Raw genomic sequence first — 13415 nt, 5'->3', positions numbered from 1 at the left:
ACCCACTAAGCCCTGTAGGGCTGGACCCTACATAAAAATTCCTGCCCTGCAGGTAGGCGAGGAAGTTCAGAAGTGGTGTGTATAAAGTGCTTCCTATCTAGCCAGGCAGTCTTGAGTTTCAAGGCCTGTCTTGTCATTCAGGGACTGTGGAATGGTCTCAGTGTTGGAGCAGAGAGTGGCATTTGGTGCTTGGTGTCATCCTAACCCCCACAGTCCTGTAGTAGTTAGCTAGAGCTGCCATGACAAAAATACCACAGAGGAGTAGATAAGCAACAGAAACTGATTTTATCACAGTTCTAGAAGTTGAAAGTCCATGCACTTTCCTCCTCTGTAAGAGGTCACAGCGTTTCCCATGAGCTCTCATATATGTGGTGGAGGGAGAAACAGAAGGAGCAGGTTCCACAGAAGTCTGAGTCACCCACTGGGTCACTGGTGCCCTGGGACTTGCTGGGGCCTGACCCCATATACAGCTCTCCCTCAGATGCTGGAGGCTGCTGTGCACGACCCAGGTAACTCAGACGTCACCAGAACATGATGTGCCACTCAGGTCCCAAAGCCCTTGGTGTCCTGTGGTCCGGCATTCTGATTTCAGTAAGCCCAGGGATAAGCCAACAGCTGCTTTCCCAATGAATGCTTACCTGCAGGAGGAGTCATCGTCTTTCTCTAGAACCTCCAGTTCTGCACTGTGAATCTTCTGGAGATCGTGAAAGCCTGCATAAAATAATACACTGGATTTGTAACATAGATGCTGTAACATTCATTAGTTTCTTTTTTTTTTTTTTTTTTTTTTGGGATGGAGTCTCACTCTGTCGTCTAGGCTGGAATGCAGTGAGGCCATCTTGGCTCACTGCAATCTCCGCCTCCCAGGTTCAAGCAATTCTCCTGCCTCAGCCTCCCGAGTAGCTGGGACTACAGGCGCCTGCCATGATGCTTGGGTAATTTTTGTATTTTTGGTAGAGACGGGGTTTCACCCTATTGAGCTAGTCTCAAACTCCTGACCTCGTGATCCACCAGTCTTGGCCTCCCAAAGTGCTGGAATTAGAGATGTGAGCCACCACACCCAGCTTCATTAATTTCTTAATACCCTCTTCCAGGAGTTACTGAGAAAGATATTTTACAATTCTAAGTGGAATATTTTATTGGGAAGGACTGTGGTTTATTTCTGCGATAATTCTACTGTGGCTTAAACAGTTTGTTCTTTTATAATTTGGAGTATTCCCTCTACCGCCTTTACTTTTGACCTTTGATATTTACGCTATGCAAATTTATCAACCCCTGATTTTACTTCCTCAAAGCCAGTATGAGGCTAGTCAAGCCTGATTTCCTCTTACAGGAACTAAGGCTTTTGCCCCATGGTACTTGTGTAACCAGGTTACAAGATTTAAAAATCTATTTCAAGTGACAGTAATTAAAGAAAAACAAAAAATCAAATGTGGGCTACTCTGGAAGAAGAAAGCATTGGAATGTAGATTTTATTTGTTTATTTGCAGAGACATGAACCAACTTATACTCGTTTAATTTCCACACTATTTATGGAGAGTCTAAAGTCAATTTCTGGGAACAGAAAACCAACTTGAAAAGCTGTTTAAATACTATTAATGGGACTTACAAAGGTACAAGCGTTAAGAAAAAGAGAGGAGAAAAGAGAAAAGAGGGGTAGAGAGAAATGAAAACGTGATACAAATGAGAGCCAGACAATGGAGATGGAGAAAAAGCCGTCGAGAGGGACAGAGGGTGTGATGGAGGTCTACAGAATCTAAAGATCCACCTCTCTTCTCCGGACGCTGACTTCTTACCTCATCCCAGAAACAGACTGAGCTTTAACTCTGACCACATACTCCTCAGGGTGACAGAGGGTGAGGCCACCTGCACCCCACCAACCTTCCACAGCCCCTCTGCATGGGCTCTGCCCGGCACCCTACACGTGCTCTGAGGCCTCTTATTACAACAAATGACTTCTTCGGGCTTCCGTTCCCTCCACCACCTCTATTTCCTCGGTCAAGCATCTTCAATGGTCTGGATACGTGTATTTGCTTCCATTTGTCGCCTTCCACTCACTCGTCCATGTCCACTTCCGTCTTCCCCTTTCTCTAACATTGCTTATTCTGAGGTTAGCAACATCCTCCTTTATTGCTAAACCTGCCAGGAACTCACCAGTTAGTTTTGCATCCTTTGACACTGAGGGCCACTTCTTTTCCTGGAATAATCTCTGTGAGGTAAATATACATTTTTAAAAATTTTGTTTAGCCTGGTACAAAAAGATACAGAGACTCTCCTCTTTTCGCTCAGAGCATTTTCTATTCATTCATTTATTCATTCATTCATTGACAGAGTTTCCTTCTGTCACCCGGGCTGGAGTGTAGTGGTGCCATCCAAGATTACTGCAGCCTTAACCTTCTGGGCTCAAGCGATCCTCCCTCCTTAGCCTCCTGAGTAGCTGGGACTATACACACACCCCACCATGCGCAGCAAATGTATTATTATTTGTGTGTGTGTGTGGAGATAAGATCTTGCTATGTTGCCTAGGCTGGACTTTGAGACCTTTTTTTATTTTTTAGAAGAGGTGTAATTGAAAATCCTTTCTCTGCCCCGTGGAGATGTATGTAAAGTTTTCTAAAGCATACGTAAGCCTCTTGCCTGCCTCACAACCCAGAACTGTCCTCCTCAAGGCCCTGGGAGCTCTCTCTGAAAAGCAGGCATCCGGGCAGAAAGCACCCCTGTCTCCCAGTTTCTGTGAGAAGGAAGGAACCTCAGTTCTGGGGGCATCTCACTCCCAGTTGCAAAATTACCTCCTGTCATAGATAAGAGAGGTTTGTTTTTCCTGTGGATAAAGCCAATTAACCACACAGAGAATCAACCCAGTTACTGGGCGAATTTAGGATGAATTATGTGTGACAAATGGTGCCGTCGAGTCCTCTCACCTGGGGACTAGTCACCGTCTATCTGGAGACCATGTGTGTAACGGGTTGCGCCTGCTTGACTGGATACAAAGGTGGAGTTTCTTTCTGTCTTTGTCATCTCTTAGCAAATTGCATCACATTTTGGCTTAATGGTTACTCAATCATAAGACAGGTTTCTTTTACTTCCACGGATGTGAGGGGGGTTTCTGGGCTGAGCAGAAATTTGTTTCTTAATTATATTTTTCCAGCACCCCACACCCAAGTTACTCCACCTTCTCTGAAGCTGCTTCCCCCAGGCTTTAACAGAGGCTGCTCCCCGGGGTTCCTCCCAGGCCCTGCCTCTCCTGGTTCATCTGATCTCCCACCCTCAGCGTACCATGGCTTCCCTCCCTTCCATGTGCTGATGCCTCTTGGATCTCTAACTCTAGGCAGAACCTGGCTTCTCAGTTCTTCAGCTCAAATACCCACCTTGGGACGGGCGTCTGCACCGGGACATCCTGCCGGGAACTCTCCTGGTGGAACACAGTGCATGTTCTCTGGCTGCCCTGCAGTTGTTAAATGCCACCAGTACACGTGGGGAATGTTCTGCTTCCCAAGGAGGAAGCCAGAAAGTTCATTTTCCCAGCACTCCTTACAGGAGGGACACAAACACGAGTCCAGGCTTTCCCCATCAGGTGCTCCCGTGAACAACTCAGGATCCCGAGCAGCACCAGGAAGCAGAGGGTGCATGGCACCGATTTTTGTTTCTATTTTTTGAGTGGGGATGGGGGACAGGGTGCAGAAGCTTCTGGACTCCAGGGCCAGCCTCAGCAGTGCAGGGTGCAGGGTGTGGTTTCTGCCTCCTGCAGTAGCTGGAAGATCTTGACTGGAGCTGTCCTGCGCCTGTGGTTTAATCCTTGCCCTGAGCCCTGTGGCCTCCAAGCCGGCTTCATGAGGGCCCTTGGAGCTTGATGACCTTCCTACCCTGTCCTTTAACCAGTCCCTTTTCTGCTTCTTGCTGGAGTGAGCTGGGCGGTTTTCTCTGAATCTGCTCCTGTCCTGGGTTCTCCTTTAAGGAGCGGTACCCTGGGTACCCGACCCCTCAGCCAGATGCCCAGCAGATGTTCTCATGCTTCCACTTTCCTTACCCCTTCATGTCCGGTGGTCACTCCTTTCTGTGCCTTCCATGTGCTACATCTCTCTCTGCTGTGTCCTGTCTTCTGCACCCTGTGGCCTCCACGTAAGTTTGCACCACCACCCATTCTTCCTTGGATGAATGCAGGGATCTCCCCGGGTCTCCCTGTCTCCATGGGGGCCACCAGCATCGGAGCCAGCTTCTTCTCTGTGGCAGAGATGATCTTTTTCAGTCCTCCTCTGGCCATGGCCCTCTCCTGCTCCTCTTTCCAGGACTCCCAAGTCCCTGGGATGTGCTCCAGCCGCTAAGAGAGCCTCGAAGCTTGATGACGTGGCCTCCACAGTCCTCCCGAGCAGCTGCCCCACCTACCCTCATCCTTCAGCTCCATTACATTTCCTTTTTCTGTTTAATTTTTTGAATAGGTGTTGTATTTACATGGCTCAGAAATTTGCATCCGTGTGTATCCGTACATGTGTGCAGGCACGAAGAGCCTGTCTCACCCGTATTTCCTATGCACCCAGGTGCTAGCCCCATACCAGCCCCAGTGGCCAGCTATGCTCTTTGTGACCTGCAAAGCTTTCTACAGCTGTTTTATGAAAAGAATAGGAATTATTGTAAATTATGGTAAAATATATATAACATAAAATTCACCATCTTAACCACTTTTTTTTTCTTTTCTTTTTTTTTTTTTTTTTTTTTTTTTTTGAGAAGCGGTCTCGCTCTGTCACCCAGGCCGGAGTGCAATGGCACAATCTTGGCTCACTGCAACCTCCGCCTCCCAGGTTCAAGAGATGCTCCTGCCTCAGCCTCCCGAGTAGCTGGGATTACAGGCACGTGCCACCACGCCCGGCTAATTTTTGTATTTTTAGTAGAGACAGGGTTTCACCATGCTGGTGAAGGCCAGGCTGGTCTCAAACTCCTGACCTCAGGTGAGCCACCCGCCTTGGCCTCCCACAGTGCGGGGATTACATGCTTGAGTCACTGCACCTGGCCTAACCTCCTCATTTTCTAGATGAGGACACCGAAGCTTGGGGAGGAACAGGAATTGGCTCAGGCTAAGGAAAATCTGTCAATCTCTCTTGCACCAAAAAGGCAGAGCCGCCTTTCTCAAGGGGCTGTGTATTGGGGTGTTCTTGCACAGCTATAAAGAAATACCTGAGACTAGGTAATTTATAAGAAAAGAGGTTTAATTGGCTCAAGGTTCTGCAGCTGTACAGGAAGCGTGGTGCCAGAATTTCCTTCTGGGGAGGTCTCAGAGAGCTTTTACTGACGGCGAAAGGATGCAGGCCAGAGAAGGGGAGCAAGAGAGAGTAGGAAGGGGAGGTGCCACAAACTTCAACAACCAGATCTGGCAAGGACTCACTCACCATTGCAAGGACAGCACCAAGTCATGAAGGATCCGCCCCCATGACCCAAACACCTTCCACCAGGTCGCACCTCCAACATTGGGAATTACATTTCAACATGAGATTTGGGTGGGGGACAAATATCCAAACTATGTCATGGGGCAAGAGGAGGTCCCTGGAGCTGTTGAAGCAGAAATGGGGTGAAGAATAGAGGTGGAGAGCGCTTAGGCTTCCAAGGTCTCTTCTAAGTGTGAGATGGAGGGATTCTGTGACCAGGTCATCTGGAGAGTGACTCAACAAGGTGATTACTTTCCCAAGCATGGGCCCTCAAGGGTCAGACAGGGGCTGAAAACTGCCACACATTCTTCCCAGATCCTTTGACACGTGATCATTCAAAGATAACAGTTCAAAGATAACAAAGGGATTGGAGCTTTACCAATCCCTTTCTTATTGTGGCATTTTCTCTATTAAAAATAAATATTGATACTGTAACTTACAGAATCAGTACCAATTCTGAAAGTATACAAAGTGTTGCCTTACTTTAAGGAAGGAGACCACTACTACTCCTGCTACCCTCCTCCCTCCACCTTGCCTAGTTCACAAGACAGGAGGAAAGTGAGAAACAAAAAGTTGGAAAGAAACAGAAGTAAGGTAAATAGCCAGACAACCTTGGCACCACCACCCGGCCCCAGGAGTTAAAAAAAGTAATAATAATGACATCAACCCCTGACCTAAACTACCTGTGTTACCTGTAAATTCCAGACTATGTATGAAAAAGCATTGCAGGGCTGGGCACGGTGGCTCATGCCTGTAATTCCAGCACTTTGGGAGGCCGAGGCGGGTGGATCATGAGGTCAGGAGATCGAGACCATCCTGGCTAACACGGTGAAACCCCATCTCTACTAAAAATACAAAAAATTAGCCAGGCATGGTGGCAGGTGCCTGTAGTCCCAGCTACTCGGGAGGCTGAGGCAGGAGAATGGCGTGAACCTGGGAGATGGAGCTTGCAGTGAACCGAGATTGCGCCACTGCACTCTAGCCTGGGTGACAGAGCGAGACTCTGTCTCAAAAAAAAAAAGAGAAAAATCATTGCAAAACTTTCTGTCTGTTAGCTGTTGCACGTAGCCCCCAGTCACGTTTCCCACGCTTGCTCGATTTATCACGACCCTTTCACGTGGACCCCTTAAAGTTGTAAGCCTTTAAAAAGGCCAAGCATTGGCTGGGCGCAGTGGCTTACACCTGTAATCCCAGCACTTTGGGAGGCCGAGGCAGGCAGATCACAAGGTTAGGAGATCGAGACTATCCTGGCTAATACGGTGAAACCCCATCTCTACTAAAAACACAAAAAATTAGCTGGGCGAGGTGGCGGGCACCTGTAGTCCCAGCTACTCGGGAGGCTGAGGCAGGAGAATGGCGTGAACCCGGGAGGCAGAGGCAGCGAGCCAAGTTTGCACCACTGTACTCCAGCCTGGGCGACAGAGCGAGATTCCATCAAAAAAAAAAAAGGCCAAGAACTTATTTTTCAGGGAGCTGGCTCTTAAGACACAAGTCTGCCGACGCTCCCAGCCAAATAAACCTCTTTATTCTTTAATCTACTGTCTGAGGAGTTTTGTCTGCAGCTCGTCCTGCTACGACTTCATGTCATATCTGGAAAGCTTACATAGGCTGGGCATGGTGGCTCACGTCTGTAATCCCAGTATTTTGGAAGGCCGAGGCAGGCGTATCACCTGAGGTCAGGAGTTCACGACCAGCCTGGTCAACATGACGAAACCCCGTCTCTACTAAAAATACAGAAATTAGCCGGGTGTGGTAGCAGGTGCCTGTAATCCCAGCTACTCAGGGGAGGCTGAGGCATGAGAATTGCTTGAACCTGGGAGAGGGAGGTTGCAGTGAGCTGAGATGGCGTCACTCTACTCCAGCCTGGGAGATAGAGAGACTCTGTCTCCAAAAAAAAAAAAACAAAAAACAAAAAATTAGCCAGGCGTGGTGACGCATGCCTGTAATCCCAGCTACCTGGGAGGCTGTGGTAGGAGAATCGCTTGAACCCGGGAGGAGGAGGTTGCAGGGAGCCGAAATGGCGCCATTGCACTCTAGCCTGGGCAAAAAGGGCAAAACTCCATCAAAAAGAAAAGAAAAAAGAGGAGGGGAGGGGAAGGGAGGGGAGGGGAGAAGAAAAAGAAAAGAGAATGGAAGGTTACATACCTGTGAAAGTAAACTGCCAACCATAAGCAACAAATCCAAGTGACATGTCTTCTTCATGGTCCTGACACAGACACGTGGGTTCGATCTGACAGCAGCCTGTGCCGTCACAGCTACCGCTCATGCATGCATTCGGGGTGCCCAAAGTGACGCTGAAGGGGGCATTCCTGGATTCAGCCCTCCAGGAGACCACGAGGAGGCCGGTGCGATAGAATCAGAGGAAGACGCCTGGGCTGCGCAGGGGCCACTGTAAGTGAGGAGTGAAGAGGCCAAGCTGACTCCCAGCAGCCAGGGCCACTAAGGTGGGTGCCGAGGCAGAGGCTAGGCTGGGAACATGAGAGGCCGTTTGGGTAAGGAGATAAGTTCTGTGAGTGAGGGCCAAGGGTCTGACCTCCTGATGTGGCTGGAGAAGCAGAGACAACTGAGCGCAAAAAGAGAAAAGGGCTAGGCGAGGCCATCTGGCAAAGCACAGCCCACGCGGCACTGTCTGCCTGAGGCTGCAAAAACAGGCGGGCTCTTCCTGTCGGTTTGCCCGCCACGCGCCTTCCGAGCATGCGCACCCTCCGAGATGGCCAGGAATTGACTTCTCTGTGGCCAATGAGGTGCCTCCCGTGTTCCTCCAGGCTCATCCAATGAATTTATCCGATGCTTTTGCGTCCACCAATGGGGTTTCGAGTGCTGTGTGGCCAGGCTGGCCCGGCCTTGGAGAGGCCTAGAAGAATGCCAAGCCCCGGGAGAAGGCGTTCCGGGCCTCAGCTTTGGCGTCGTGAGATTTTTGTGAGGCGTCTGCCTGGCAGCCGGCGGAAATTTTGCTTCTTTAAGGAGAAAAAGAAGGCTAGGGACTCAGATTCCTGGATTCTGAGGAAAGAGAAGGCTGGGGACCCAGATCCTGGCTCTGAGGGGAACGAGGGTTGAGGGCCTGGGCTCCCGGGCCTGAGAGGGGAGGGGCCCAGAATGGCGTGTCCCGCGGGAAAAAGTGGTTGGAACCCAAACTCCTCGATCCCTACATAGGACGGGGCTGGGCTCTCAGAATCCCGGGTTCTGATGGGGCTGGAGCTGGGGACTGAGATTCTGGGTCCCTGAGAGAATGTAAGGGACCCCTGAGACTGAGGGAGAAGCGGCCTTCAGGGCCACACTCCTGATCCTGAAGTTGGAGGGCACTGGGTGGCAGGGCCCGAGAATAGAAACTATGAAAAACTGGGCCATGATAAACCTGTGAACTCGCTCCAGCTCTCAAGCCGATTAGGGACAGAACGACTTCAGAGGTCCTGGTCATATACACCATAAACCCCACTGTGAGGCCGGGCGCGGGGGCTCATGCCCGGAATCCCAGCACTTTGGGGGGCCGAGGCGGGCGGATCACCTGAGGTCAGGAGTTCAAGACCAGCCTGACCAACATGGTGAAACCCCATCTCTACTAAAAATACAAAAAATTCACCGGGTGTGGTGGCGGGCACCTGTAATCCTGGCTACTCGGGAGGCTGAAGCTGGAGAATCGCTTGAACCTGGGAACAGAGGCAGTGAGCCGAGATTGCGCCACTGCACTCCAGCCTAGGCGACAGTGCAAGACTCCATCTCAAAAAAAAAAAAAAAAAAAATGCAGATTAAAACACCCCACCCTAAAGTCAGTACTTGCCAGGACCTAGATTTGATCTCATGCGCTCTGACTGAAAAGTTAGTTGCTTTCTCTCCATCAAATTCACAGATCCAGACCAGCTCCTCCCAAACCTCTCCCGAAGAAGCCATGGGAACCCCTCGTATCCAGCATTTGCTGATCCTCCTGGTCCTAGGAACCTCCCTTCTGACCTGTGCGTATAGGGGACGTAGGGGAGAGCAGTGTGTCACAGAAGGTGGACTGATGATGGAAAAGGAGCCGCTTTGTCCTATGGAGAAGTGCTTATCCTCTTCTCGTTTTCTCCCCAGCGGGCCTAGAACTGTATTGTCAAAAGGGTCTGTCCATGACTGTGGAAGCGGATCCAGCCAATATGTTTAACTGGACCACAGAGGAAGTTGAGACTTGTGACAAAGGGGCACTTTGCCAGGAAACCGTACTAATGATTAAAGCAGGTGAAATGAGATGGGGCAGTTGGACTGGGTAGGAGGGAGGTTGATTATGTCCATGTTAATGCTTGTTCCCTTCATCCAGGCCAATCCTGAGGGCCACCATCCATTTCCCCTCCTTCCTGTCACATAACAGGGACTGAGACAGCCATTTTGGCCATGAAGGGCTGCATCCCAGACGGGGAGGAGGCCATAACAATTGTCCAGCACTCTCCACACCCCGGCCTGATTGCGATCTCCTACAGTAACTACTGCGAGGATTCCTTCTGTAATGACAAAGACAGCCTGTCTCAGTTTTGGGAGTTCAGTGAGACCACAGGTACCCTGGAAGTGGGAGAGATAGGTACTAAGAGAAACTCCATAAAGAGCGTGTGCATGGCCTCCCTTTGCATTCTGACCTGGCTTAGCCTAAGTGGCCCATACCCCAAAGTACCTCACAGTTCAAGTAATTTTATTTTTCTGAATTGTTCGCTGGGATCTAAACACTGCTCAGAGCAGAGAGACACCAGTAAAGGCTGGAGTATAAACTGGGTTTTGTGTTTATTAAGCAATATGACAGGCCGGGTGAGGTGGATTACCTGAGGTCAGGGATTCAAGACCAGCCTGGCCAACGTGGTGAAACCCTGCCTCTATTAAAAATACAAAAATTAGCTTGGCCTGGCGGCACACACCTGTAATCCCAGCCACTCGGGAGGCTGAGGCAGGAGAATTGCTTGAACCCAGGAGGCAGAGGTTGCAGTGAGCCAATAGTGTGCCACTGCACTTCAGCCTGGGAGAGAGAGCAAGACTCCATCTTAAAAAAGAAAAACGCAATAAGCATCGGTGTAGGTTTCTGAGCAGGGTGGTATTATCAGTCTAACAAGTATTGGTTTCCCATTGCTGCGTGAGAACAGCCCAGTTCCCCAATTAACAAGCCCTATTAAGTAACTTGGCCCTGCCTGTCTTTTCAGCTTCATTTCCCTCTCTTCCCTCTCTCATTTACTGTGTGTTTCTGGGGCTAATACTCAAAATGCTTAACAATGTAGATGGCACTGGCCAATCAAAATGGATGTTGGCCATTTAAAAAAAAAAAAAAAAATTCAGCTCAAAGAAATAGCTGGGCCTACAAGCTGAGTATCAGCCCTGCAACTTCTCACAATTCCCTGAATCCACCCAGATGGCTCACACCACCTGACCTTTGCCCTTGCTGTCCCTTACTACCCTTCCCCACCCCATTTTCACATAGCTAACCCCTGTTCATCCTCCATGTCAACTCAGGTATCAGCTCTTTGAAAATATTTACCAAATTCTTTTAGGTAGTTGGATATTCCTCCATTCCTTTGTCATTATACCTTGAACACAGCAGCTACTGAGTTGATTACTCACATGTCTTTCTCCTAGACAGAGATGCTAGATGACAGGAACTATGTCCTTTTCATCTCTGTATCTTCACACCTCCGCAGAGGTTGGAAGTCAGATTGATGGAGATTTCACAGCAGAGAGCACCAGCTGGGGAAGGATGGGGAGGCTGCAGTAATGGGCCTTGATTAGAGTGGCATCTGCAGGAAAATCTTGGGGAAGACAAGGCAGCAAGGAGCAAGACCTCTGGAGGCAGGACCTGCCCTTAACTGTCTCTCTCATTTCCCTCCAGCTTCCACCGTGTCAACAACCCTCCATTGCCCAACCTGTGTGGCTTTGGGGACCTGTTTCAATGCTCCTTCTCTTCTCTGTCCCAATGGTACAACTCGATGCTATCAAGGAAAACTTGAGATCACTGGAGGTAAACTGAAATGAACATCTGATAGTTTCAGAGGCTGGAAAACCATTTGAGTGGATCCCAAGAGATTCTGACACTTAGCTCTCCAGGGATGAGGCGGGACTGGATTCTCCTCTGATGTCCTAAAACATCTCTGTCTCTCCCCATCCTTCCTTGTTCCATAGGTGGCATTGAGTCGTCTGTGGAGGTCAAAGGCTGTACAGCCACGATTGGCTGCAGGCTAATGTCTGGAATCTTAGCAGTAGGACCCATGTTTGTGAGGGAAGTGTGCCCACGTCAGCTTCTCACTCAACCTCGAAAGACTGAAAATGGGGCCACCTGTCTTCCCATTCCTGTTTGGGGGGTTACAGCTACTGCTGCCATTGCCGCTGCCATCAATTATTCACTTTTCCTAAGAAGGCAGTTCTGGGCCTGGGTCTGAGGACATCTTTTTTGACTGGGAGCCTTCTTACCATTGAGCTTCAACAAGTTGAGGAATAGGTGGGAATTTGAGGGAGAACAGAGAGATACTATGAATGTATCTGACATTTTTAATACAATTTCTGCTGTAATTTTTGTATGCAGTAGGCGTTACTAATAAACATTTCTGCTGTGATTTGTGTGTGTTTCAACACTAGAAGTGGAATTTTAGTGCTGAAAGAGCCTTTAAAATTCATCTTCTCCAAACCACACATTCTCCAGAAAGAGAATCTGAGATCTGGAAAACGTCAGTGAGTTTCTTACATTTAGCTATGGCCAGATCCAAGGCAAGAAGTTAGGTATTTTGACATAAAGTCTGATTTTCCTTTCACTCTAATATGCTAACTCCTCTTGCTAGCTGGAGCAGTAACTAGCTTTAGCCTTCTCCAGAGCACTCCCAGCCCAATCTTAAGGCTGCTGTTTTGGGGTCCTAAAATTTCCCTAGGAGGTATGGCCAAATGAGAAAAATCAGACTCCAAATTCTCCAATTATGGGCCTGCGGTAGTGGCTCATACCTGTAATCCCAGCACTTTGAGAGGCAGAGGTGGGAGGATTGCATGAGCCCAGGAGTTTGAGACCAGCCTGGGAAACCTAGTGAGACCACATCTCTACAAAAAAATATAATCCAAAAATTGGCCTGGCATGGTGGCGCTTGCCTGTTGTCCCAGCTACTTGGGAGGTTGAAGTGGGATGATCACTTATGTCCATAAAAAGACTCAAACTCTGTAAAATATTTGAAAAGATGTATTCTGAACCAAATGTGAGTGACTATGGTGTGTGACACAGCACTCAGGAGACCCTGAAAACGTGCCTAAGGTGGTCAGGGCACAGCCTAGTTTTATACCTTTTAGGAAGACATGAGGCAATCAAATACATGTAAGATGTACATTGTTTCAGTCCAGAAAGGCAGAACAACTCCAAGTGGAGGAAACTTCCAGATTATAGGCAGATTCAAAAATTTTCTGATTGGCAATAGGTTAAAAGAGTTATTATCTAAAGACCTGGAATCAATAGAAAGGAATGTCTGGGTTACAATGATAAGGGATCATGGAAACCAAAGTTTTATCACACAAATGAAGCCGCCAAGTCGCAGGCTTCAGAGAGAATACATTGTAAATGTTTATCAGACTTAAGGTCTATGTTGACGTTCATGCTGGTCAACTTTTCCCAAAATCCAAAAGGGAGGAGGGTATAATGAGGCATGGCCAACTGTCCCTTACCACAGCATGGCCTGAACCAGTTTTTCAGGTTAACTTTGGAAAGCTCTGGCTGAGAGGAGGGGTCCATTCAGATGGTTGGGGGGCGGGAGTGGTTTATCGTTTTATTTTTGTCTGCACTTGAGCTCAGGAGGTTGAGGCTACAGTGAGCCATGATCATGTCTCTGCACTTCAGACTGGATGACAGAGTGAGATCCTGTATCAAAACAAAGGACAAATTCTTTCATTATAGTGGGCCCCATTTCTCTGTGTCCTGTCTATCCCTTGCCCGCTCTCCATCATTCCTTGCCTTCCCTTGGGCTGACTTAATGACTCTTCAGTGGACTTGGGAGGAGGGAAGGATTTATTATGGTATGATGAATG

The 13415-nt window shown here is 48.7% G+C and overlaps 2 protein-coding genes across 2 annotated transcripts in view; one reads left to right on the top strand and one right to left on the bottom strand.

Moving 5' to 3' along the window:
* The window catches only part of CD177 (CD177 molecule), a 29043-nt gene extending 21373 nt beyond the window's left edge, over nt 1–7670 (bottom strand). The window contains exons 1-2 of the mRNA XM_007997018.3: nt 7563–7670; nt 639–711 (exon numbers count right to left, since the gene is read on the bottom strand). Coding sequence (XP_007995209.3) covers nt 639–654 — 16 coding nt within the window. The 5' untranslated portion in view covers nt 655–711; nt 7563–7670. The remainder of the gene's footprint in view (nt 1–638; nt 712–7562) is intronic.
* Nucleotides 7671–7743: 73 nt separating this feature from the next.
* On the top strand, nt 7744–11971 carry TEX101 (testis expressed 101). Its single transcript, XM_007997013.3, is given in 7 exon segments — nt 7744–7861; nt 8183–9367; nt 9483–9626; nt 9757–9939; nt 11251–11379; nt 11541–11716; nt 11718–11971. Coding segments are annotated over 6 exon segments (897 nt in total). The 5' UTR covers nt 7744–7861; nt 8183–9156; the 3' UTR covers nt 11772–11971.
* Nucleotides 11972–13415: the final 1444 nt, after the last annotated feature.

Source organism: Chlorocebus sabaeus, chromosome 6, assembly GCF_047675955.1.
Source record: "Chlorocebus sabaeus isolate Y175 chromosome 6, mChlSab1.0.hap1, whole genome shotgun sequence".
NCBI classification, from domain to species: Eukaryota; Metazoa; Chordata; class Mammalia; order Primates; family Cercopithecidae; genus Chlorocebus; species Chlorocebus sabaeus.
The sequence above is the reverse complement of the archived record's forward strand: the minus strand, read 5'-3'. Positions and strand labels throughout refer to the sequence as shown.